At 54.1% G+C, this 27,454-nt stretch overlaps 1 protein-coding gene across 2 annotated transcripts in view; it reads right to left on the bottom strand.

Moving 5' to 3' along the window:
* Nucleotides 1–27,454, bottom strand: part of CCDC88C (coiled-coil domain containing 88C) — a 126,390-nt gene that overhangs the window by 62,502 nt on the left and 36,434 nt on the right. For both annotated transcript variants that reach the window (XM_080809124.1, XM_080809125.1), the window contains exon 4: nucleotides 13,172–13,241. In XM_080809124.1, the coding sequence (XP_080665250.1) occupies nucleotides 13,172–13,241 (70 nt within the window). The remainder of the gene's footprint in view (nucleotides 1–13,171; nucleotides 13,242–27,454) is intronic.

The following is a 27,454-nucleotide window of genomic DNA, read 5'->3' as shown; positions in this document are numbered from 1 at the left end:
GTCTTTCTGCCCAGCGATATTCATCTAGGTCAACACACTCCCATCTGTTTTCTTCATATGGGTGATTTTTTTTTAACAAATGAAAATTCCGTCCGTAGCTATCTGTGGCCCTTTTCCATTCCGATAACATAAATATCCTCTCATGTTAATGAATGAACTGCAGAACCAGCAGCTCTTCCTCGTGTGTGGGAAGCAAAGCACAGGGCAGAGAGTACTCCCCACGGGAAATACCGAGTCCTCCAAAATAAGGCTGCATGTAACTCCACCTTTCCATCATGCAGAACGTCAAACAGACAAGGGAGCGCAGCTGCAAAACCCCCCACCCCATCCCCCCCCACCCCACAGAATCAACAGTTTACCCATCCCAGTTCCACACCCCTCCCCTGCATCCTCTGTATCAGCATTTGGGCTGGAGTATTCTAGAGCAAATCCCAAATATATACATGTCTTTTTTTTTTTTTTACAGTTTTATTCATTTGCGAGAGAGAGAGAGGAAGAGAGTGAGTGAGCACAAGTGGGGAGAGGGGCCGAGGGAAAGGGATAAGCAGGCTCCCAGCTGAGCAGAGTGCACGACTCAGGGCTTGATCCCAGGACCCTGAGATCACAACCCAAGCCGAAGGCAGACGCTTAATCGGCTGAGCCCCCCAGGCACCCCTATATGCATCATTTGTGATGGTCTCATACTGACTTTGTACAAAGGCCAAACACTTAATCGATCCCCTTCAAGGGTTCAAGTCTTTGCTATTTTGATGTGAACACTGCTAAAGAGAACACGTCGTGGCTAATTATGCACGTCCTTCCTTCCTTAATAAACTGCCCTACAGAAAGGCTTTACCATTCTACTTTCTCACAATCCCAAAACAGCCAGTCCCAATACTCCGTTTTTCCAGGTCTCTGTCCTTCCAGTCCGCCTCCATTTTGCCAAAACACTCTTATTTTGCCATTTCGCACTATGTCTCTCCGATTATGGTTGAGGCCGCACACACCCTCATCGGCAGGCCTAATTGGTTTTGATCACGTAAATAAACAGAGTCAGATACTGGGCTCCACACCGGCTCTGTCACCCAGAGAGGTGTGGCTCCGACAAGCCGAACTCTGTCTCGCAGGCTTGGTCTCCATATCTACCAAACCGTCTCTCCACTTTCTGATGTGATGAGCTGGGTGATGTGCAAGGTTGCTGCCAGGTGAAAAATTCCACGGGCTCTCCCTTTCTTATCATGTCCTGTTCTATTGGGGGGAGAGGCGACAAGCCACCAATAGCTCGGTTTTCTTGACAGACTTACCGGTACCCATTCACTCTGGCCCAATGTATCCCCAGCAACCGCTGGGACGAGCAAACCCAGCCGGAGCCCCAGGAATTAGTGTCGTGGTTCATTTCCAGTCCCTGGGTGTAAAGTGTGTGTGTGTGGAGTGATGTGTGATCTTGTCCTAATATTTCTCAACCGAGAAGCAGCTCAACACGGCTTTTCCCGAGATCACGGCTGAGTCTCAGGTATGGGGGCTGGGCATTCGCTCAACCAAAGCTGCACCCTGCGTTGTCACCTTCCAGCCTGAAGGTGGGCAGGACGGGTTGGGGGGCTGGGCCTTGGGGACCCCTGAGAGCACTCAGATCCACAGTCCTAAGAATATGCTTAAGGTTTGGCACTGCACGTGTGGGGAGAAGGTCAAGCCCTTCTCTTGCTGATAAAGTGCAGAACTTCATCAATGTCTGAAATGCAAAAATTTCAGACTAAAGCCTTTTGTTACCTGGAGGCCTTTTCCTTGGCCCCAGAGGTCCTAATCCATAGACATAAATAAATGCAAGACCACAATGACTAACCTCTGCCTTAAACCTGAGCTGATGATCAATCACGGTTTTAGTCTGGATGACAAGGAAATGCCCACGGGAATATTCAGAGCCTGCAGTCAGTCTCACCAAAATCTTTCCCTGGCCACAGTGCTGTATCCAGCCCACATGTGTGCTCTCACCTCTGGCCCCTCGGTCAGTCCCCGGATACCTGACAAGTGCCCCTCATAAGCCTTTGGTGGACCTAACAGGTGCAGGACCCCCCCAAACCCCCGCCAAGCTGTTGCCAGTGATGATTCACCTTGCACAGGCCACGCACCTGGTGTGTAACCAGCAGGGAGCGGACACGCAGGAGGAAAGCATTTGGAAGGTCTCAGATCGGCTCAGACGGAAGTCAGAGTTCACAAGGCAAATCTTTACATACTCTGTTCACAGGGAAGGCCCGAAAGGTCCTAATTATATCATACTCTAGAGTAATTTAAACAACTCTGATGATCCACATTCCCAGCTCACAACGGATAAAAACAGCAAACTGACCGCGGGAACAAGCCCTGGACAGGCCCACTGCCAGCAGCAGAGGCACTGGCTGCAGGGAAGAGCCCAGAAACCCCGTGTGCGCATACACAAAGGGCTCAGCCCACATTCTGCTGCTCGGTGGGAGAACAAAGGGTTCTGTTCCCTCAGCACCCAGCAGCCACACACAATGACAACCGTGAGTCACTCACTCACTCATACCCATTAGAAAAGTACGGAATTCCTGTTTGCTACGTTTTAGAACAGAGTTGGGGCTGAGGTTTTAAAGGGAGAGAAAGTCTTTGAAAAAATTTTCATGGAAAAATAATTATTTAAAATGAGCTTTCTGGCCATGAACGGGGTCCTAGGGAATTTACCTCTGCCCTCACTCATTCTTTTTTAAAGATCTTATTTATTTGAGAGAGAAAGAGAGCACGTGCGCAGAGGGAGAGGGAGAAGCAGACTCCCCACTGAGCAGGGAGCCCGGGGCAGGGCTCGATCCCAGGACCCTGGGATCACGACCCGAGCCAGAGGAAGATGCTTAACCGACCGGGCCACCCGGGCGCCCATCTCTGCCCTCACTGAAATGAGGCGGTGCTGTGTGTGCTTGGTCTCACCAGTCAAAGTGAGTACAAACATTTGCTTACAACAAATGCATCCTGTGATTTTCACCCCGTACATAGATTCCTATGCAATTTAAAAAATAAATATATTTTAAAAAGCACAAGATTCCTCGTTTCTCCTGGGAAGCTGCTGCCCAATTTCTCAAGATTTCAACAGTAAGGCAATCTACAGCTATTTTCATAAATCTGCCTGATCTGGGTTTTGAGTAGTTTCAAAACATACCAGAAGACTCTGTACTGGGTCCCTGCCAGCGAGACTGGCTCAGTGACAGAGTTACGCAGGCAGACCTACGAAGAAATAGACCTACCGACAACGCCCTCCCAAGCACCTACTAACGTGCCAGGGGCTCGCTGAGCTCAGGAGCGCAGACCGAGACTGCCAGCAATTCTAAAAAGCCGACAAGCACTACGGAAACCCCGAGGAAGGACATCTAGCTTGCAGTAAGGCTCAGGCAAGGCTTCCTCAAGGAAGTGACCTCTGAGCTGCGACCCAAGGATGAGAAGCAATGTTGGAGGCAGGTGAACCAGAGCTTTTCAGGCACGGGACCAGCACATGCAAGGCCCGGAGGAAAGGGAACAGAGAGTGTGTGTCAGATTATAAATGCTTCCTGGTTAAGCTCGCTAGGGTGGTTTTTCGGAGTGAGAAATGGGGGCAGGGCACGAAGCGATGGGGACTTCTGTACTGAGTGAGTCATAAGCAACCAAGGAGGGGGGGGAGGGCTGAAAACCTCCAACAGCCTCTGCATCTACTCGAAACCCCAGGGGGATCCCATGACGGCCTGAGCTGATGGCTAAGTCTAAGAAAAACCTTAGTTACTTTACTACCTGCTTCCTGAAGCCTTGACACAGAGAAACTCACAGCGGCATTTCTTTGCAGAGCTGGAATGCATCTGCTGATCGAAGCTATGTATAAAGCTACAGATGTTTGCAGTAATCAGCTTCCAAAACAGAAGAGAAGCTATCTGACAAGCCCCCAAGGGTGGGCTTGGGGATAGGAGGGTGGTTGGACAATTAAAGTACATGAACACGGGGCGCCTGGGTGGCTCAGTGGGTTAAGCCTCTGCTTTCAGCTCAGGTCATGATCTCAGGGTCCTGGGATCGAGCCCCGCATCGGGCTCTCTGCTCAGCACAGAACCTGCTTCCCTCTCTCTCTCTGCCTGCTCCTCTGTCTACTTGTGATTTCTCTGTGTGTCAAATAAATAAAATCTTAAAAAAAAAAAAAATAAAGTACATGAACTTCTGACACGTGGCAGCTGGGTTAGATCTGGGTTGGAAAATCCCCTCTCTCATCTTGCGTCTGTGGTACACGTGGCTCATCATCTCACCGGCTTCTTAAGGAACCTGAAATGAGGCCTCAGAATCCTCCTGAACAGAGCACACGACAGCCACTGTCAATCAATGGAAGCTGACACATGAAACAAAACGCGTCCCCCGTGCCCAGTACACGATCCCAAGAGTCCTTTTTGGCTCTACTCAGATTCACTAAGAGGCAGCCATTTCCTAGTCTCTGGATACGGAAAATAAAGCTCATCGTCTATAAATGACCACTGAGCTATGAAGGTGGGGATTTGGGTAAGGGGACACCAAGGACCCTCTTAGATGGAGCTCCTCCGGCCCCCAGCTGCACACACTCTCTGCCTGACTGCAGCTGGAAGACAGCAATTACCTTTAAGACCAGAGAAAGGTAGCAACACAGAGTCCCCTCCGTCTCGCTAACTCTACTCTCCACAACCACAGAGGCCCAAGATCTGCACATGGCCACCAAGGCTGAGGTTTTAACCCTCACAGGCTGGAAAATGGACCCATTCAAGTTAATTCTGTCTCCCTACATGCCCGTCACGCCTACAGACCATGTCTGCCCTTGCACAGAGCACACAATCATTGGACTGAACCCCCAGAGGACAGTGTTCTCTCCATCTTACAAACAAGAACAGGTTTCGACAAGTGGGGTCCCGAACTCAGATCTGGTTCCAGATTGGCCACTGCGTGCTTTGCCCTAACTCCCTACCAACCCTGTCATTACCGATGGTCCCAGTTCCTTGCAGAGCAAAGCTCTATCTGGTTGAGCATCTGATCCCAGTGTGCTAGTGGGTGGGTAGTTAACCAGCGCCTGCGGACTCGACCAGTCACCTGAGCAGCTCACATCGAACCCCCGGCAGAAGGACCCAGAGAACAGGCTCACTTTCCTTCCCTGCCTTGATGGAGGCCTCACATACACACGAACATACTTTTCCTTAATACTTCCTCACGCTGCTCTCCTCTGCCTTATGGGCTTGAGTCAATCACCAACTATGCTCTTCCCAGTTTATTTTAAAAACGGCCGTTTCCTGAGGATGATCATGGGCCTGTTTCTTTGATTTGAAACTAGCCCTGCACTGAGCATGACCCGTGTACATGTCTCCTCAGTAGAGACACCCCGGGACTCACCCACATGGGCGCAGCTCTGCGGGCCCTCCTGGGGTTCCACTTATATCAAAAACAGCTGTTTATTACTATTTTAACACTCAGGGTCGCCTTCCCCGGGCATTGCTGGGGAACAGTATGAAGGGTGATTTCCTGGTAGGGGGGCCCATGGGGACCCTCCATGTACCTGTCCCGGTCCGTGTGGGCTGAGGCAGGCACCCCCCACACAACTGCTACCTCCCTGTCTGAAGCGTGAACCCTGTGAAACCTTTACCTAGCTTTCTCATACGCAGAATGCAGCCCCCACCAGGCATTACCATAACCCCTTTAATTATTAAATAAATGGTCATCACAGGTGGGCTCTGGCAGGCAGTCACATGTCTATGCGAAATGGGGCAGAGGCCTCCCAAGCGCACAGTGACCAGTGGCCCCCACATCCCAGCGTCTGTCCACCACCCACAGCAAGCCTGCCCCCACCCCTTGGGTCCCCACGCACCACCACGTGGGCAACAAGAGGCCTCTGACAGGAGGCAGCTGCTCCCAGATGACAAAGAACACCCGAAACAGTCCCACCATGCCCCTCGGACGGCATCACCAACAAAAATGACACCCCCCCCCCCCCACTGCTGCACCGCCGCACCCAGCCTTCCCCGGGCCCAGCAGGTGAGAGCTACTTCTCCTGAGCAGCCAGCAACAGAAGACCAGAAAAAGCAGAATCGACCACCAGAATTCAGCTGGAGACCCAGCGTCTGCATGGCCAGGAAAGGACAGGAGGCAGGATCCCTCCCGACCACCAGGCAAAAGACTCAAAGCCCAAATCCTCTCAGGGACCATAAAGACCTTTCACAAATAACATCTCGTCCCTCCTCGGCAGACGGCCACGGCCACAGGGCACAGTCCCGCTGGAAGCCATGGTGTGGTGATCGCAGCCGGGGGAGCCGTCTCTGTGTACAGCCCATCGCTAAGAAGTTTGCTAAACAAAGGCTGGTCTCCAGGCCGATCCCACGGGCTGTTCTGAAGGCCGGCCTTTGGCCACACTGGAACGCTTGCCTCGGCCTGGTGTTAGCCAAGCTCCTCAAGTTCCTGGAGGAGCCAAGGGCTAGCTTGCAGATGAAGTGCCCAGCAATCCCCTGTGTTCTAGATGGGACTGAAAAACTCATTTCTGAATCCAGACAGCAGCACAGAAGCCAAGGGGCACGACGTGGCCTCGCCATGCGAAATAGGGTTTGGGAGATTTTCCGAGCCTGTTCCCTCAAGGAGGGGACAGGGAGCATAAACACAATCAGACGGCTGCAAGGTTGGTTTTCCTTTTTGTTCACTTCTTCCCTCTTCATTTCAAGGTCCTGAGGTTTTTATAATAAAACCAGAAATAAAAATATATGCATACAAGACAAGATCAGACTCAGGGAGAAACGGAAAAAAAAAAAAAAGGTATGGAGAAAGAACCCAAGAATGTCGCATTAACCCCCAACGGTGGTTGCTTGCCACCATGTCCCTTGCCAAGCAGGACAGGGGAGAGGGTGGGACTGCAGGAAGATGGCAGGGGAGGGAAGCCAGCCCTTGTGGTCTTTAAGATAGTACTTCGTGGGGACAAGAAGATTGTTCCTAATAATCCAGACTCTGGGCCCCCTTTCCTGGCTGCCATGGGCACACCAGCCCCGCACAATCTCCCTGTTCATCACTGAAACACGGAGCTGCACAGTGTGGACCATGAGGGAAGGCTTCCATGGGATCTGAAAAATACTTCCAAAATGCCCTTGACAGGAGAGCAAGCAAACACTGTTAAATTCTGGGAGTCTCAGGGAGCTCCGTTTCCCTCTGGCCTTTGAAATGTGTGTCAGCTGGGTCCTGAGTATGATGCCCTTTATGGGAGTCCCAACACAATCCCCCCACCCCGCAAGCTCCTCCATCCGAGGACACCTTCCTTTCTGATGCTCTGCCAAACACCTCCTCCAGGAAGTCTTCCTGACCTGCCTAGGCAGAGCTTATTACCTGCTCTGCACTCTTTGGAAAGTACACTTGCATTGCTTCTCACCCTGGAACAGATCTAGTAGTTACCAACGCTGCCTTCCGCCTGTCCTTTCCCTAACAAAGACTGGGAGCTTCTTGAGCACAGATAGCCTGCTTGCTTCCGGGGCCCCTGGACCCACCGGGAGAGGGTGGGCATTGACACAAAAGCTGGAGGAGAGGGACAGGCTGAGCTTCTCCGTGGGGGCTCTGGCTGAGGGGTAGGTAGCCTTCTCAGAAAAGGAAAGGTATAGGGTCATTCTCATCTACTATGTGGGGGGTGAGGGGGGGCGGATTGGAAAGTGGCCTCTGGTTTCCTCAGCCAGAGCAGCGATCAGAATGGAGGCCTGTGTGGGCTGGGGGAAGGACATTCACAGAATCTGTGGGCTCAGAACACTCTGACGCCTCACAGTGCTTTCTACGTCTCCAGAAGCCGTTCTAGGACTACCAGTACATGGAGAAAACCAAAGACCAAGGGCAAGCACACTGAATAGGGATAAAGGGAAGGCCCCAGGCTCTCCTCCAAAGCTCCAGCCGTGTTTGCAGGCAGCACTCTGTAGGCTCTGGGGTCAGCCCTCCCAGGGCCCGGGGATCTCGCCGGGTGTCTGGAATACAAGCAGCACCAGGCAGAACGAGGAGGGCGGCCGGCACTTCTGCCTGCCCACGTATGCATCCCCCTGCAGAACTCACAGTGACAGATACATCTCTCTTCCATGGGATCCTCACACTGTGTGCCTCTGAATGCCTTCCCTCTCCTCTCTGGGCTGGGTTTCTGCACCTCAGTGGCACCCTCCCTCCCGTTCTGCACGTCTGAGGTGGGATCAGCCGTGTACAAGTCAGAATACCACCGCTGCACTTGGATACAAATCTGGCAAGAAGAGCCAGGCTCTCTCCCAGCACGACCGTTGAATGACTCAGTGGAGAAATTAATTTGCTAACACCACCGTGGCTTCCCATCAGGCGAATCTAGTTTTTTGTGTGTGGCACGGTGACAGGTCTGGCTGCTGAGAAAACAGGGCTTGAAGGGATGGGGAAGCTGGTCTAGGTCTGGTCCAAAACCTTCCCTCGCTTTATGGACAAAGCGGACATCCAGAACAGACTCTGGTAAATCACGCCAGTGTACTTAATGGATGTGCAGCTGGCAAGACGGTGGGGCGAGGGCAGTTTCCAGGGCCTCGGCTCGGGCCTTGCGGAGCCACACACACGGGCTTGGGCAGAGAGCAGCTCTCACGAGACCCTGACCACGGACATCCGACCTTTGCATCTGGGAGAGCTTGTGTTTAACCCTCCTCAGGAGCACTCGCTTGAAGGAACAGGAAAGTGGGGACAGGAGAGAGGATGAAGGTGGGTCTCCAGCAGTCGTCATTGACTGAGCACCTACTATGTGCCATGCACTGCTCTAGACATCTGGAACATAGTGGCAACAATAGAAAAATAAAAAAACCCAAAGATCCTGCCCTCACGAGATTACATTGTGTGTGTGTGTGTGTGGTGTGCACACACATGCATGTGTGTGTGGGGGGGGTGATAAACAATGCAAGAGTCATGAAAAATAAATGATCAAGTATTCTGGAGAGTGATAAATACTGTGAGAAAGGTAGGGCAGAGCAGGATGAGGGGATGGGATCCCAGAGGCCGAGGGGCTGCAGCCACAGGTGGCCCCAGAGCCAAGACCCGTGCAAGCCTGGGAAAAGGGAGCCAGGCGGTGGGACTGGCCAGCGTGCACGGGTCCTAGCACCAGGAGGGAGGGGGCAGTAAAGTAACACAATCTGACTCACTTGCTAAGGAGACCAGGGCAGGGGACAGACGGCAGGGAGCAAGGACAGGGACGGCAAGTGGGCAGAAGGCTACTCTGGTGTGTAGCCAGGGGAAAGTCAGGGGTGCCTGGAACCGGGGTGACAGTGAGGCAGGAAGAGGGAAGAAGAGCTCAGGTGTTTGGAAGGTAGAACCGAGGCATCAGCCTGACAAGCGAGTGTGGGTGAGAGAGGGGGGCAGGATTTGGCCAACCAGAAGCACCACACACAACACCCTACAAGACCCAGCCCTAAAAGCCACCAGCGCAAGGCTCTCCCACCAACAGCTGTCATATAAAAGTGGGCAAGGGGCTCAAAGCAGGGTCCTGTGAGACCCCAGGCCAGGCTCTAAGACGTGGGGTCCACAGTAATGAGGCACTAGACAGAGGCCTCCCGAGGGACTGATATCCAGTTGAGAGACCGCTGCAAAACCAAATACTGATAGAGAGAAAACCCAGAGAGGCCATCAAGGTACAAAAGAGACAAGAGAAAAAGAGGATTTGGGGTCAGGCGGGGACAGACACTGAGGAGAGGTTTTTTTTTTTTTTTTTAAGATTTTATTTATTTATTTGACAGAGAGAGATCACAAGTAGGCAGAGAGGCAGGCAGAGAGAGGTGGGGAGGTAGGCTCCCTGTTGAGCAGAGAGCCCGATGCAGGGCTCGATCCCAGGACCCTGAGATCATGACCTGAGCTGAGAAGGCAGAGGCTTAACCCACTGAGCCACCCAGGTGCCCCTGAGGAGAGATTTTAAAAACAATTTAAAGTATATGAAGTTCTTCCTCACATTCATGGAGCTGTCCCTGAATTCCACCCAAGGCAGAAAAAAAAAAGAGAACATCCTTTTGTTCGATGGGTGTGGCAGGTTCTATACACAGAAAAAATCTCATAATAGTAGGACTTATGACATCTTCCTTCCCTAGGTCGGAGATTGGGGGCAAATGCTTGGTGTCTCGGGATGGGTGTCACTGTGTGTGTGTGTGTGTCTGACTAGACACTTTGCTGGGCTCTGTCCTGCCCCTGGCACCGGGCTCCACTGAGGTGCATTTGCCAAAAGAAATTAGAAAAAAAAAAAAGCCCCCACCCATCAAACAAAACCATGAACTGTGAAACGTTGTAAGTAACAGTACGGTTCTCCCACCAGCCAGCAAGAGCACAGGCCTGCCCCTAAGACATGTGTGGCAGCTAATTAGTGAAAAGGCAGAGCCCCTCCAAACTCCCAAACCCACTTCTAGGCAACCACCCAAAAAAGAAACCAAAAGGCTTTGTTCTTTATTTAAAAAGAAACCCAAAATGCTTCTTCACCCATCTATGTTATAAAATTTAAGACAGAACACACTATTCCATAAACATGCCTCTGTGTCTTCTCGCTGGCGGGCCTCCCTTGCCAACCTCCCCTGTTCTCAGAGGCCCTGGGACCCCTGTCAGAACTACCCAAGCGTGCACCCAGCTCACAGCTCCCCATGGTGATGCCGGGGCGAGGTGGCCCCAGCCCCCCAGGCGGAGCTTGCTGAAGCCGCGGGGAGTCAGGCTGGCCCGGAGGCCCCCCGAGCTTGCTGCCAAGCCAACGTGCACGCTCTCTTCCCGGCCCGCCCGTCAGAGCTGGTGACACCACCTTTTCAGCGGATGGGTACTGACCCTATTCGGTGCTAGGGACACTCTCTTCAGCTGTCACAGCCTCAAAAGCAGCCGCCCCACAATGTTCTAAGCCTGAATGATGGCGAAGGCTGCCGAATTCTATACACTTTCGACAAAAAATCACGACGTTGTATCCTGAGGGGGAGCGACTGTGATGGCACGAAACTATAGCTCAATAAGGCAATTTCAAAAACAAGTCACAGTGTCCACGCCCTTGTAGCTTCTTTGGCTCTGCACCTGATCCAAAGTGGGGACCCGGGTCTTCTGCGCAGAGAGGGCCCACGTGGTTCAGAGGCTGGAAGACTCTGCATGGGGAGAGGCTGGAGCCAGGGTCCTGGGGTGTGGGGGTGGCTGGTGAAGGGGCCTCTGGAGGACAGGCTTCCAAGTGGCAGCAGGAAAGGGTGGGGGACAGGGAAGGGGAGGGGCCACAAGAGGCAGGGTGGGCAAGTTACACGGCACGACAGGGTGACAGGATGGCTGGATGTGGGTGGGGGGGGTGGGGGGGATGTGTTTAATGTCAGGCTGAACCATATGCCACAGCCACATCTGTAGGTCAAAAGGGTCAAATCCTGGCCCAACCTGGCCTGTCTGCGTGTGACACAGGCGGAAAGCTCAGCCTCCAGGGTGTGCTAACAGGCCATGTAACCGCAGGCTTGTCACTTAGACCCCACGGGCCTCTGTCTTCTCATCTGTAAGTGGGATGGCACAGCTGCACCCCAGAAGCACAATCCCATTCCCATGTTTTAACATATACACGATGCCCAGCATGTGGTGGGCTCGCCAGGGGCTTGAGGAGGGAGCATCCTTCTTTCCTGCCGCTCCACCTGCCTCTTCACCTTACACCCCTGGCTGTCCCCAGAGCGGACAGAATAGCGGAACTAAGTCTGAACCACCAACCTCCCACAGGCATCTCTCCCCACCCCTATAAATCCAGCCGCCGAGCAAATCAGGACAGGAAGCACAATTCTGCACAGCAAAGCAGACCCCCCACTTTCCTGACGTTACCACGGAAACACGGGAGTGCCAACTGCCCCTGGGGCCCAGGGCTATGGCTAGAATGGGCTGCATCTGGCATCCTCAACCTGGGGGAACCCTGAAATAAAGCCAGGAGACAAACGGCCCGAAGGCAGAGCCAGGGCCAAGGCGAACCAAGGGCTCCCTGTTACCGATGCACAGAGCAGGGAAGGACGTTCGCTGCCAGGAGCCAGCAGGTGGGCCAGCAGGTGGGCCTGGACGGCTCTGCAAAGCTGTCACTGTGCAAGGCCGTGAATGTTCCCGGCCCTCAGCGCTAGTGATCAAGGGGAGGCCCAAGAAACCTCTTCCTTTTGGCTCACGCGGAGACAAGGCAGCCACACGCCAGCCAGCGGGGCCCCTGAGGACACCTGCCACGAGCAAAGTGATTTGATGCTCCGTGGTCCTGACTCGGTGCCTCCAGATCCGACGGCAGCTCCCGGGGCCACGGCACTCAGAGACGGCTTCTCTGTGGGGACTGTCCTGGGCAGGTCACTCAGGGTTCTCTTCCTTCAGTCCTGAGGCAACACCAGCTACTCTCATAAGAAAAGCGCAAGAGGGGCCAGATGCCAGTGGGACAGGGTGAGGAGGTGCCACAGAGGAAAGCTTCAGTCTTTTCTGGAAAAGCCACTCTTGTGTGGGGCCTTTCCTGCACTCCTGGACCCTTACCTATTCTAGGAGGCCAGAGACTGATGCCAGCCAGGTCCCCACCGGAACTAGTCCCAGCCAGCGAGTACACTGTCCCTGGGCCTGCATTCTGACGTCCACGAGCCATGGGTGCAGGTCAAGGCACACGATCGTGGCCATGAAAAAAATCCATCACGCTCTTCAACTCACTTGGTGAATTAGCTGGCAGGTGTGAACTAAGCTCTGCTTTCCTGGAAGGTGTCCAGGAGGACATTTCCTTCAGTCCTTCAAAGTCACACCGAGGGTCCAAGCCCAGGACTTAGAAACCTTGCCCAACGCTGGTCTCCAGAGACCAGCAGAAGGTGTGAAAGCTGAAACAAGACAGGACATGCCGGAGAGATCCAACTCGGGGTCAATGAATGCACGTCGGGATCCCCAAGGAAGGGACGTTCGTGCCCACAAAATACTCTGACCTTCTTGCCAACAGGTAAGATGGTGTGGATTCCGTGCTTACTACGGAGAGACCCCCGGCAACTCCAGAGAGAGCAGTGGGCTCGCCTGCCTCTGCACTTGCAAACGAAGGGTCGGGAGGACTCATTCGTAAGGGGAAAAAATGCACTCTTGGCTTCACGCCTCCGGGGAGTAAATCACCCTTCCAGAAGCTCACCCAAACGATCCCACGTTTTCACCGAGCTGGCTCAGAGCTGTGTGTCCAGCAGCTGCTCAGAGCCACGGCGCTGCCCGGGCACCCCCGGAGGCAGCTGCCACTCACCAGACAGCGGGTCTTTGCCAATCATCAAGACATTGGGCAAATTCATTACGATCAGCTGCTGGAGAACTTCCTACAGAAACAAAGGGGAAAAGATACCGTTAAGAACAGAAAACAAAATTAAAGAATGACTAAGAAAATTACAGTCTGTCCCTGGATGAGCGTGCGGCCAGTAAGTGCTAAGTCTGAGCATCCTCTAAAATAGGAAGGAATATTTAGGACATAAATAAACGCGGAAAGCCCAAGTTAAGTACGTTTCCGCCTTGATCACTAACACATAAAAATCACGCCTGCCGATGCAGAGAGAGACCTACTGCAGTCCAGGATAGAGGATTAAGTCTAAGTTTCTTTTTAAGAGAGGTCTTTATTTTTATTGTACGGTTTGCTGGTGCAATTAAAAAAAAGTACAGAGCAAAGATGAGAGAGAGACTACGGAGTCTTTATAACCTGATGATTCAGGATCCTAGCATTCGGCAGGTCTTTGGGACGAGCTGTAAATGAGGAGACTTCCCTCATTTACAGCAGCAGCGTCCCCGGGGGAGGGGGATAAATCACAGCTAATCTGCACCCGTTAAAGGAGGCTCAAGGAAATGAGCTGCCTTCTGGCCCTCACACCAAGGGGCTTTGAAAGAAGGGCCCAGGCACCAGCCATCAGTCATGCCCCCGTGTCTGGGGTCTTTAACAAGCTCCGCCGGTGGAGTGTGCCGGCTCCGACGTGCCGAGCCCCCGCACCCGTTTCCCAGAGCACTTCTCAGGACAGGTTGTCCTCTCTGCCCAGACGTGCCTTGTTTTTCACCAATGGGAAGATTAAAGTCTCATTTTTATAGAAGACAAGGAAGGGAGTAGGTTTCCCTAAGTATTCTCGGTCTGAAAAAGATTACAAAAGGGGTCACTACAGAAATTTTTCACCGAAGCACCTCCTGTGCCTTTTTTGTTTTTTTTTAAGATTATTTCTTTACTTATTTACTTGAGAGAGAGAAAGTGAGAGAGACAGCACAAGCAGGGCCGAGGGACAACCAGACTTTCCCGCTGAACGAGCCCAGTTCAGGGCTAGACCTCAGGACCTGGGGATCATGACCTGGGCCAAAGGCAAGTGCGTAACTGACTGAGCCAGCCAGGTGCTCCTCTCTGATGCCTTTTGGGAAAATGTTTCCAGCAAGACAGCTTCTTTCCAACATCACTCTATTGCACCAGCTGAACTCGAGCATCTCTGTAATCTGTATAATGCCAACTAGCCCTGAGGAAGAAAACAGGGACTATCACTCAGTCCTCTAACGCCACGGGGCCCAGCTGAACAGCCCAGAACGATGTCCAAATCGTCAGATCAGAGTGGTAGCCTTGGCAAGCATGCCCGGAGAGGCCAATACCTTCAAAATATACATAAAGTGATTTTCTCCTCCCCCCTCTGTGTCTTTCCATGGCTCCTGTGCACACCAGATTAGGGGCAGAGGGAGAGGAGCGGATGCAGACCCAAACACACCGGACCCCTCTCCACTCAATGCCGGCGAACGTTTTTATTATCTGGGGTTGCAGGTCACCACGTGAGATGCTAATGGTCTCTCAAACACATCTTCATTGGCAAGTACCCGTGCCAGACGAAGCCTGAGTTGTAGAGCAGCCTCAGCTCTCCTTCGGGGCCTGAGAGAAGTCAACACACATACAAAACAGTCTCTCAACCGAATGCTCGCGCCAAAAGATTCCACAGTCTCTCCCTGGGGCAAAACACACACGGAGAGTAAAATCAGCAAAATCCACTTTCTAGCTCGCTCATCCAGCAAAAGGAAGGACTCCAGGCCAGATTAAGCCCATTCCATCACGGAGTCACTACTCTGCCTCCACGCTGAACTCAAGGGCTCAGCCCCGCTTCTGGAAGATTTACTTGCTGTCACTGTCCAACCAGCTACAGTCCCTTTAGAAGCCCGGGCTGGTTTCCGCCTCCCACCGTCCAAGCGTCGGGGGCACCAGAGCTATGACCGGGGTGCTCACGCTTACAAAGGAGACACAGAACGTGAAATCATCTCAAAGAATTCTCCAGTAATAACAAGGTGGTATTTTTATGCTAAGGATTATCTCAGCAAAAGATCATTGGAAACACTGCTAGAAACTATTGCTAGAAAACCCATATACCTTCTCCCCAGAGTATTTCACATCAGTGTTTTTAATTTTCCCACAAGAAATGTGTCCCTTGTGCAATCAAGAAGTATTACTTTATGAACTCATGATTTTTTAAATTTGTTCCTTTCAAAACAACAACAACAACAATACTATGGGTCTCCTAAAATCTAATCCTGTGGTCCAAAGCACTCCTAAGACATTAACCTTCTCCCTACAGGCCCACCAAGCACATTTTCAGCAAAAGCAGGCCCCAAGGTGTGAGGGCACAGACAGAGCTGTCCAGTAAAATTACAATATGAGACACACATGAATTTCGAATGTTCTAGTAGCTACCCTAAAAAGGATAAGGAAAAAAAAGGTGTGTTTGCGTGTATGAAAATACTCGAATAATATGTTAAGCCAACATATCCAAAATATTATCATTCTGCCATACAACCAACATAAAATCATGAATGAGATATTTTACATTGTCTTCTGGTACTAAGGTCTCTAGAATCCATTAAGATTATACCCACAATCCGAGTCAAATCAGATGCTAAATTTTCACTAGAAACACTTGATCTGAAAAAAGTAGTTTCCCAACACACTTATAAGTCTTCCAACGACCGAATCAAGTGTCAGTTTTCAAATGTCAGAAAAATTTCACTTCCTCAGTCACACCAGCCACACACGGAGGCCCCAACAGCCACACATGACTAGCAGCTGTCATGCCCAGGACATATCAGTCACTCCCCAACACCAGTGACAAGAGGATCTCGGTGGCAGTCAGTCCCCAAGGAAAGCTGAGAAAATACATCCTTCGTCCCCTCGGGGTGGCAGGGCCTCCAAGGCGACAGGCCAGGCCCTCCATCTAGTGGGGACGTGAGGTGGTTGCTGACAAGGAGACCCTCCCTCCTGGGACTCAGAACAGAAAGCCACTGTGCAGGCCGCAGCTGACTCTGGCCAGCTTGGCGGGCACCTGGTCACACCCCAGCCTGCGGCGTGGGGTGGGAAAAAGCCAGGATGGAGAACACAAGCCCAGGGGTGTGCTCTGAGCAGCCCTCTAACTTGCCAGTAAGCCCTCCTGGTGCCAACCCAGACCTCTGCAAAGAGCAGAAGCAAAGGGCACAGTCACAGACAGAGGCAAAGATGAGGGAAAGGGGCACACACGAATCTCCACGCAGTTTCATCTTGTCACCGCATCCCTGTGGCCTGATGGGCAGGAGGGAAGAGTCAGACTCAGGGTGCGGCTTTCCCAGAGACATGCCCCCCCCCCACCTTCTGCAGAGATGGGGGAGGACGAAGGGTTAACTCCAGAGATCCAGGAGGGATTCTGTACCTCTTCTCTCCGCCTCCCCTGATCCCCTCCTCTGAGTGTGTTCTCAGATCCTAACACAAGATGCTGGGGAAGCCCCAGATGTTCCTTTTCATAAACGAAGCTGTACTAATTGCCTCCTGGAAGGATCCCATTGGTAACTGCTGTAAACAAACCCAGAGTCCCGAGAATGGGTGAGAGGAGGGTGGGCATAGGGGATTCTCAGTGGCGGAGGGCTGGAAAGTGCTCCGTGATGTAAGAAGGGGAGAGAGCCCCCCAGGACACCAGGCCCCCGGACACCGGGCTACAAATCCAGAAGCTGGATCTTACCAGAATTCTGAAGTTCCTCCCGGGCTGTCAGCCCTACCTGCTGGGGGAGCGATGGGGTCGGCCAGGACACTCTGCAGGGAGCGTCTGTCGCCCCAGTTGGCGATGCCGAGGGCTGCGCATCTGTGTTTGCACATGGTGTCAACAAGCCTGGAGGCTCCCCCTGACAACATCCCGGCCCCCATCCGATTCCCAGCTTCCTGATTTCAGCAGCAACCCAAGGGCGAGAACGCAGGGCCCGTGGCATGGCTCTCCAGGTCACGGCTGGGGAGAAGTTCTGAGAATAGAACCAGGGAGCGGAGTGGGAGGAAAACGCTCCCTTCCTATTAGAATTCTCTCCTGGCAAGTACAAATGTATTCAATGGGGGGAAAACACAGGAAACCGGAGGGGGAGCCCCATTCTGGGCCTCAAGGGTCCTGGAGCACAGCTAGGGACAGGAAGGATGACAGAAGATGCTAATGAGCAGATTCTAGAGGTGGCCGGGGAAGGCACACACCTCACACTTGATTACAACTAAGCGGGTGGCCCTGGTGGACCCAGGAGCACGGCCTCACCACCAGTGACACCAAATGCTTGTCCTGCTGGTCTTTGAAGCCACTGTGGGGCCCGGGCCACAAGGCAGGCTGGCGCCACAAGGTCGGGCTACACCCTCGGCACCCCTTCTGTCCCCAGCCCTCCTCCTCAAACCTCCTTCCACCTCACTCCTCTTGGGGACGTTCAAGGTTTCCTGAACATCTGCACTAGGTGGGTACAAGCAAAGTCTCAGGATGAAAAGACCTGGAAGGCTCTGTCACTGCCCTGTGGACAGGGCTGCCTGGCTAGAGGCAGGAGGACACAATGAAGGGGAGTCAGAGGCCTGAGGCAGCACAACAGAGGCTGAGAGGGACCTGGAATGGACCCCAGCAGGGGCCTGATGGGACCCCCTCACTCCCAAGGGCTTGTAGATGAAGCTCAGTTGCCGCATTCTGTCTAGTCACTCCATTAAACTGTGAGGTCCTGGTGGAAGCTGGGCCCCCAATTCCATTTTGGCCAGTCCCCATTCAGGACTCAGAGAGCACACCCATCCGCCCATGGCAGCCGAATGTCCTGGAAGACCCAGAATGAGCCGGTGCTTTCTCCCAGGACCTCTTCTCTTGGTTTAGGAATAAGGGGACACAGCTCAGGCCCCTTAAAACCCCTCCACTGACCCCTGGGTATCAGTGCATGTACCAGTGGACATAAACAATCCACCTCACAATACCACTGTCAATGGCAACATAGTAAATGGAGGGCCGAAAACAGCCCCCCAACACCTCAAAATACAAATGAAAGGATGACGAGGCATGTGATCAAGGAGGGGCACCTCCGCACGGTGGCTACAAGCAGATCCCGGGGGGTCGGTTAGGTCCGGGGAGATCCAGCACTCATCCTGGTTCCTGAGACCACGACAGATGCTGCCTGAGACAGGGATACATGACTGCACGGACAGTCCTGAAGGCACATCAGTAAAGAAAGAGAAACCCACAGAGAAGCTTCCAAAATGACAGCACATTCTTTCCTACAGCCACCATGACAAGGGCACTGCCCAACATTTTCTAACGATCCTGGGGCTCGTATCCCCTTAAATGACGCTATTTAAACCCCGTGACCTGGCTTCTCAGATTGTGTTGGCAGCATTGATTTGCCAGTGACTGAGCTGTGCAATGACAGGCTCCCAGAAATCATCTTTTCCTTTGAGACAACTCACCACGTATCCAAGAGGAGACGACGGGATTTCACTTCCGTTTTTTAGAACACCGGCCCCTGCTCCCTCATCAAAGTGCACTCTGGCATCTCCCACAAGGAAACGCAAAGCCTCCCTCAGCTGGGAAGAGCAGGTGCCAGCCAGTAGGATCCCAGTGACCCTGGACTGGTGGGGGGTGGGTGGAGAGGGTTCACTCTCCGCTGCACCCTGGGGATGGAGGCTGGAGGCCCTGGGGGGAGGGGTGGGCTCCCGAGCACCAGGCCCTTAAAGATCGGGGCTCAGGGGGTCCCAGAAAAGTTCCATCCACTACCCAGGGCAGTGTAGGGGCCTCCCTGACGAGACTCACAGTCCCGCCAGGGCCCATCTGGACCTCTACGCCCGCCCAAGCAGAAAGGTCATCTCTCGTGGTGGAAGAGACACAAGGTCCTGGAGAAGTTTCGGGGTGGGAACACTTGCACTTGCGCGTGTACACTGGGACTGCAGGACCAAGAACACGGGTGTCACGAAGACGCTGAGAGAATTCTTTTTCTCCCCTCCAAATGAAACTCAAGTTTTATGGCTTGATATTATGCCGGAAAGACAAAACAAGTGCTGTCGAAGGCCAGGTTCTCTGAATCGCGAGTGACCCTCCATAGGGGTTTGACCAGGAGCTGATGCTGAGTAAATGAGGGGGGACGCCAGAAGAGTGAAGACAATCACCCAGCAGAGGCATCCAGAAGGTTACCAAGGAGGTTGGGATGGTCTGAACAGCAAAAATGCGCCTTCCACACAGCCAAAGAGACAAAGAGCCTTGTATGGACCTGGCCATGTTCTCAGAGTCAATACTGAAAATCAGAAACACGTGTGGCATTGGCTTTGCGCGTGCACCCAGCCGCCTCTAGGTCTGCGGTTCAGATCCTCAGAAGTCACACACTGAGCACTGGGCCGTGAGGTGAGCACTCTCAGCCTGAATGGAAAGGCAGGGAGGTAGAAAATCATAGCCCAGAAGGCAGGGGTCAGAGCAACACAGCACAAGGAACACCGCCAAACCCTAGCCAGGCAAGTCTGGGAAGGCTTCCTGGAGATGGCTTTTGAGCTGGGCTATGCAGAATGCTTAGGAGTCCCACAGGAGAAGGAGAAAGCCCAGAGATGGCTGAACTGCTGAATGTGGCCAGCAAGTCAAGCCTTGGGTTACACTGTACCACACACTCTGCAGGTCCCAGTGGGGCACGTTTTCTTCCCCCCACATCCCTAGCCTGCATTCCTCCCAGTCAGAATCCTATTCATCCTCCAAAGCTCACAGAAAACATTACCTCCTCCATCCAGCTACCTTTGATGCCATGAAGCACATGCAATTTTCTTTCCTCTGAATTCCAAATGCTTCATTTGCCCATGTCTGTGGTCCTTTCGCATTTTGCCTTGTCACGCAACACCCCCCCCCACCCAGAGGCAGCGAAAAGCTGCTATAGTGCCAGCTGACAAAATTAGACTGATCAGAAAAGATTTCTCAAAATTTGTATCAATTTTTTTTTTTAAATGGGGGCACTGGCTGACTCAGTTCCTTAAGTGTCTGACTCCTGACCTCAGCTCAGGTCTCGATCTCAGGGTCCTGAGTTTAAGTCTCACATCAGGCTCCACACCCAGCATGGAACCTACTCAAAAAAAAAAAAAAAAAAAAAAAAGTCTCTTTTTTTGAGGGAAGAGGCGTCCTCTCTGTCTCTTTATCACTGACGGGGGAATCAGGTCCTGAAAACCATCTGCTTTGCTCCACCACCATGATCAAAGTAACTCAACTGTCTTTGTCTGGAAACTTGGTAAAACCAGCGGCCGTAGGCCTTAAGATTCACCAACCTGCAGGTGTTAACAAAAGTTAAAACATCTCATAGTGAGTTTGTAATGCTGCTTTGGATATGCCATGCTTTCCCATTGTTAATTTCCAAATATGATTGTTCTAGGAGCAAACAAAGCAAAACAAGTTTCATTTAAAATTCCTACACTACCGAAGTGAGTCCGACAAGAAAGGTATCGCCTGAATTCCAATGCTCCCAGGGTCTATTCCAGTGCCCTATATGAGAAGACATGTCTAACCCCCACAGCAAGAACCCTACCGGGCGGTGCATAGCACCAGTGAGGGCTCACGTAGAGGACGTGCCTCTGGGACTCTACAAGGCTCAGATGCTCACGGAGCACCCCAGACAGACCCACAGAGCTGGGGTAGTGTCTGGGCCCTCCACACGCATTTACTCCTCACCATTTATGCTCATGCCATCAATGAGCTGTCCTCCCAGCGATGCATCTCAACATCTTGCACCCGGATCTGGCCCAGACGAGTTCATAACACCCTTCGATACTCCTCAGTCAAAAGAAAAACTGCCCGAAAGCCTGGCCCTTCTAGACATACGCCCAACCACAGAAAGGGTCCCATCTCTTTCCTGCTCCCCACAGTCCCATGAGGCGGTCAGGAAAAGAATCAGAATTTCCAATCTGAGGGAACCAGGGCACGATGCTGGTAACGAGGCTTCGTGGTGGGGTCAGAGCGGGGGCCAGGAATGGCGCTCTGGGTAGTAAGCTCTCCCCGGGACCACACCACCTACCCCATGGCCCAAACCAGAGCACTCCGTTACTGGTGATGCTGGCCTGTACCTTCCGTGGGGATTCACGGCACCCACAGCCTGCTGCCCCCAACCCCCGGCAAATCCTGCCTCCCACAGTTTTGCCCCATCTGAGGTCAATAGGGACCTGACTCCAACACCGTGCGCCCCAGCCCGCTTTCTGGGGTATCACCGCCAAGAGCATGAGTTTCTAATTGAACTGCTGGGAGGAGGTGTAAGCCTGATGATTTATCCTCGGCCGGCCGTTCAAAGCCTGGGCCCATGGGGCCACGGGCTTTTAATCCCATCTGGACAAGGGGCTCTGGCTCCTAGCGCATTCCCTGTGACTGGGGCAGGGAGCCCCAGCAAAACGAGTGGTAATGAAGTACTTTATGTTAAGAGGCTGTCACGTAAAGCTGCTGATAGATTCAATCCATCTGTTCTAACCCCTTTCAATTACTCCGGGGTCCCCAGGGCCTGACACCAGCACAGAGTCACACGAGCCTGACAGCGCGGGCTCTCCTAACTAGGCCACACCACACTGCAGCAGCCGGTGATTTAAAGCTACCCGCTGGGGCCACCCGGGCTTACAGCAGCAGGAGAAAACCGCCCGCCCCCGTGTTCGTGTTCATAGCGGCCTCACCCCGTGGCTCTGTTCACAAAAACAAACTAAGACGGCGCTTTGTTCACAGAAAGGGAAACAAGTGTTTCCTCCAAGCGGATCGAGGAGCAGACCTGTGGGAAGGAGCCCCTGGAAACACAATCACCACTGTGTGCAGGCAGAGCTAACTGCTGTGTGACCTCAGGCAGGCCACAGTCCCTCTCTGAGCCGCACCTTCCTCTGTTCCAGGACAGGGACCATCTCTAAGGGATGTCTGGCTCCTTCCGAAGTTGGGGGAGGGGAACTGGGAGAGGAGATGCGGTGCTGACACAGAGGAACACAGCACACTTTTATGCAGTTACTAACTTAGGGCGGCCAACTCTGAACATGGGCAAGTGCCCACACAGCCCGGAAGAACCCAGGGGAAACCCAACAGGGACGGGGCTGGAGGACACTCAAGTGTCCCCACAAATGCCTGTCCCCTTCCCTCTAGGGCTGGTGTGACGCCTGGGGAGCTCTCTGTGGGAGGACCCATCTTATCTGATGCTGGGAAGTGCCTGTTCTGAGCCCCTGGACCAAAAAAGGTGGTGGGGGAGCCCCGGAAGCACGGGGAGGGCACTGCATTCGGCTCCTCTGAGAACAATTTCTGCCCATAAATGGTGTTTCAGGAACCACTTCACACAGTAAATACAAGCCTGTCACCAGCACCCGAAGTGGGGCTCTAGGGAACAATGGCAACCACAGGTGCAGGGGGCGGGGGCACAGGGCCCCAGATGGCCCAGCAGAGGGACACACGGCCTTGCTGACAGACCCCAGCCAGCAGCAGGGGGCCAGTGAGACCAGCCTTCCAGATGACCTACAGAGTAGGGAAACTGAGGCCCAGAGAGGAAAGTCACAGAGGTGCTGCATCACCTTTGGGTCTAGAAACCCAGGTCTCCTCTGACTCTGCCCTGGAGCTCTTCCTGCTCCAGCAAGGAGCTCACTGCCCTCCATCAGCGTCTACGGAGGGCCTCCCACATCCAGGGCTGTGTTCCAGGAGGGGCCGCAGGGGAGAGGGGGGTAGTCCTGTCCTCACACTCGTTGCCTGGAGTGGCTCAAAGCTGCCCTGTGCTGTATCCCCAGCACGAACATCAGCATTGGTGCTTGGTGTTGACACAGGGAGACCCCCTTCATGGCAGTGAGGGATTGCACAGCCGTGCGCCAGCACCTGGAGAACCTCTCTTCAAGCTTCTCGGTAGAGTTGACATATGTGTTGACCGGTAGGTGAGGGAGGGCGTGGGGCTCATACCGGCACCATCTGTTGACCAGAGTGTCGCGGGCATGTGCGCATAAAGGGAAGGCTGGAGGAGCCACCAACGCCACCTGGTCCAGGGGACCCAACTGCTCCCCTGCACCCCCAGCAAGCGGGAGCCCCAGGCTGACTTCCTGGGCACCTTCCGCCCTGGGCCTGCCCACAGATCATCAGGGGGGAGAGGCGTGGCTCTCCCCTGTCCCAGCAAGCTGCTGGGCTGGAGGCACATGGGCATCTGTGCGTCTGCCGGGTCCCATTCTCTTCCACCCCCTCCCCTAGCAGCCGGGGCAGGGCCAGAGCCGGTGCCACACCCTGGAAGCCATCCCCCTGCCTGCGGGTGCTATGGCGGCTCCCACGCTCCCAGGATACAAGTCAGAGCAGGAGGGGCACAGAGTACCCAGGAGCCTCCGGCTGCACGTGGCAGCCTGCTGGGACCTGTGTGGGCAGGGAAAGGCAGGCGGGGAAGCCAGGCCATCACACCACCCCACAGGAGAGCGTCAATGCTCCCAAGTCATCCAGGCCTCCACACATCCATCTCCCCAGGGCAGAAGAGAAGGGCAGCCGATCCCTCTCTCTCTGGCACCACTGTGTTTCTGGGCACCTAATGGCTGTCAGGTGGTGTGCTGGTGTGTGTCGGGGGTAGGGGATTACACAGAGAAGATCTCTGTCTTCAAATCTATGATATGCAGACAGACAAGTTCAGCAAACCTGCAAAAAGCAGTGAGGGTATCCCGGGTGCATGTGCAAGAGCCTGGGAGAAAGACCCAGGGGACAGACTCGCCAGCCAGAGGGGATGTGAGGCATCTGAACTGAAGCACAACAGGAGAGGCCAATCCAGGAAGGCTTTCAGGAAGAGGTGGCACTGAGCTACAGAGGGACAAAGAAGAGCAGATGTCATCCAGGCACGTGAGTATGGACAGGGGTCATGCTGGTGGCTTAGGAAGCATTACCATCACACAGATCACCCACCTGGGAATGACAATAACAACAAACACACAGTACAAGCAAACAAATTTTTAAGAACCAGTCACTTCTCATCGTTATGGGAGTTTGCAACTGACGGCCAGACTTCATCTAGAGAGCAAGAAACTCTGGAAGGTTTTCTTCTGTTGTTTTTTTTTCTATCACCAAAAATGCATTCTATAGCAGGAAACTGGGGGAGGGCAGCTCAGGACACAGTTGAAAAACTGGGGAGGAGGAAGGTTAAGAAATGACAAGTCTGTAATGGGTCATGTTTTAGCAGGAAGTGAAAATCTCAACAGATGGTATGGACTTCAAGGCAGCTGGACCAGGGGTTGGCGGTAGCTCGACCTCCTCGCCCCCAGCACTGGAGGCAACCTTCCCCACGCTACAGCACTCACGTCCAATGCCACCCTGTACCCAGATTCCTTGGCTGGAAATAACAACTCTCTCCTCTGGGCCCCCCTGAGCTCCTGCACCATGTAGCCCCACAGTCAGTTCAAGGTGACCGGGAGCCTCAGGGTCTTGGGGTGCTGTAAGGTGCTCCTCTCCGAGTCCCCCCTCCCCACCCCAGGCCTCCTGCACCCGCTGTCCACAGATGCTCACTAATCGCTGGCTAAACCAAAGCCACTGACCACAGGGAAGGAGGGTCTGGTAAGAACAGAGGCCCCAGGACCTCCGCCCACTGAACCCAGCCTCACCCCTCGTCCAGAGGGCAACAGACCCTCGCTTATGAACAACAGTCAGAGGCCCTAAGGAGCCAGCCTTCTGGATCCCCAGGTCCTGGCTGGCTGGCTATTTGCCAGGGCAAGATCTGTTCGATCGATGACAATTTCGGCGGGTGGGGATAAGGCAGTAAATGAGAACAATGAAGAGGTCAGTGAGTGTATCACACGTATGTGCCAGGCATACTAAGTGGTTAAGAAAACTAAGCAAACAAGACAAGAGTGAAGGAGAAAGAAATTACAGAGGGGTAGCCAAAGAAGCCCCACCCCACCCCACCGATGAAGTGATGGTGGGACAAATGTGAGTGGAGAGGGTGGGAGACAGGGGGACATGACGAATGGGAGAATTCCAGCCACAGGGACCAGCAAGGGGGAAAGTCTTGTGGCGAGAATGTGACGTGCAGTCCTACTGAGCATGACACATGCGGAGAGTGGGGCCATTTCCAAGGTCAGACAGCCCCTGCCGATGCCTGAGGAAGCCCAGGAGCTGTCACACAGGGAACTCGCCAGGACACGGGGCTTACAAAGACTCTGAGCCTGGACCCTGGCACAGAGGATGGGTCCTACCGACCTGGAGTGCCATGGTGAGGACCCCGAGGCCAGGGCTCAGAGTCAGAGAGTGCCCCCATCGACGAGTGATGTCTGCTTGAGCTAAGCCGCGGGGACACTCCCTGCTGTAACCGCTTGTGGCATACGTATTGTGGGGACGAGAGGAAAGGGACTGGCAATTCTTAGTCCCTCTTTATGAGGCTGCGGACTGGGCTTCCTCTGCCAAACCAGCTTCACTTCTGAAGCCTTCTTACCGGGCTGTGGGTTCCCCAGGATGTGTATTGGCCATCTCCCTTGCCACGGCTCCCCCTCAACCAGGGCATGGCACCAGGAGGGGCTCACTCCGTATTTGTCAGAGGAGCTAGGCTGGCACAGGGACTCACTGTGTGAACAGCCTGAGCGAGGATCCCTACAGGACAGGGACAGAAAACGTGCCCTGCCTTTCTGCAGTGAGGATGTGAAGATCGGTTGGGGTGGGGGGGGGGGGCGGCGGTGCTTTCCTTCAGCTGTGGGTAAGGTGGGTGTGATGACCACCAAAATCAAAGAACATCTGGGAGGAGGTGGAAAATGAAGGCCTGCAGACCCACCCCAGCACCTGGTCACAAGGCTGGCCAGCTGCTCCGGCAGGGCTAGCTGAGCAGGGCTAGCTGAGCGCCTACACTTCTAGACAAGTCACCCTCACCAGCTGTTCCTGAACTCAAGTCAAGCAGGATGACGGTCTGTGCCTGACCTGCCACGCAGCAGGTGGCCTCTCCCAGCCCAAGCCAATGATGATGAGACTCATCCATGCACACTGACCGAGCACCCACTGCCGGCGCCCACATTATGCAGGGCGTGTGAAGAAGAGCTCACTCTGGTCCAGCAGGACATAGCATCTCCTGGTCACTGGGGCCGGTGCCCATTTTACATCCACTGTCTCACTCGTACGCTCATCAGGGAACTCACTGAACACGTATTCACCAAGCCTGGGTCTATTCCAGGCGGCGTGCTAGGAGTCAGAGATGTGACAGTGAGTGAACGTGGACCCATGGCTGAGCTGGCTGTGCACCCACCTGCCTTGAGAGTGAGCTCAGAGTCAGGAGCGGAGCTCTGGTTGGGCCCAGTGGGGGCCTCCGGTTAAATGTTTCCCGAATGCGAGCAGCTGAGAGAAAGCAGGCCGGAAGGCCAGCAGCCGGCCGTCATAAACCCCACCTCCCACCCAGGAGCAGAGGGGAAAGACGCAGAAAGGTGGGATGTGCTGGGCCCTCCCAGCCAGGGCCACAGGCCGAGGGAAGACCGTGGCTGTGGGGTAAGCTGCGGCACTGGACTCAGCACACGGCGGACTCCCCGGGGCGGGGTTGGGGAGGGGTGGACACCGGGGCTGCAGAGGCAGGAAAGCCATTTCTCCCACAGCCATGCTGCTGCTCCCCTGGCTGTTGAGATGCAGGAAAATGAGGCTGCACACGTTGGCTCCAGGTGGGCAGGCTGGTTGCCCACCCCCCCGGGGCTCCTGTAGCTGCCGCCCCATGCGCACGTGAGCCTACCCCTCCACCACACCCCTTAGGCCAGCATCATCGCCTGCACCCCCTGCAGAGGGCCTCTCACCCTGCGTCTGAGACACCGGTCTCTGCTAAAGGCAGGAAGGTAAGGAGAAACAGAGGCCATGAGAAAGCACCCCCACCCCTGAAAGAGCTCATCTCATCTCACACTGTCCACTTGAGCATTCTCTAGACACTCGGGGGGGTTGCCGTGACCGCTGAGGGCTGGCAGCATCAGGCTGGGTCACGGGGGGTCGGGGCAGGGCCTGAATCCATTCTGGGGGAGCGACACCGCTGCTGAGGGCAGGCCGAGCTGTGACTTCACTCCTCCACAGCGGTACTCCGGAGCTCATGGGGCTGCTGAGGAAGTGACAGCACTCGGGACACAGGGTTCCCCACAGCTGGCTGACCACCCATGCTGATTAACTCGGGTGCCCACAGGCACCATCCTAACTCCGCGAGCTAGCTGGGTTCAGAGGGGTTAAGTGACACCCAGGCCACCAGCAGGTGAGTGGAGCGTGGGACCCAATGCCAGCACCCAGGAGACCAAATGCCAGTTTAAGGCCCCGCTGACCTAACCCACAGGCCTCACTGTGCGGTCACCACCTACCTT

This window comes from Martes martes (assembly GCF_963455335.1).
Source record: "Martes martes genome assembly, chromosome: 7".
NCBI lineage: Eukaryota > Metazoa > Chordata > Mammalia > Carnivora > Mustelidae > Martes > Martes martes.
The sequence above is the reverse complement of the archived record's forward strand: the minus strand, read 5'-3'. Positions and strand labels throughout refer to the sequence as shown.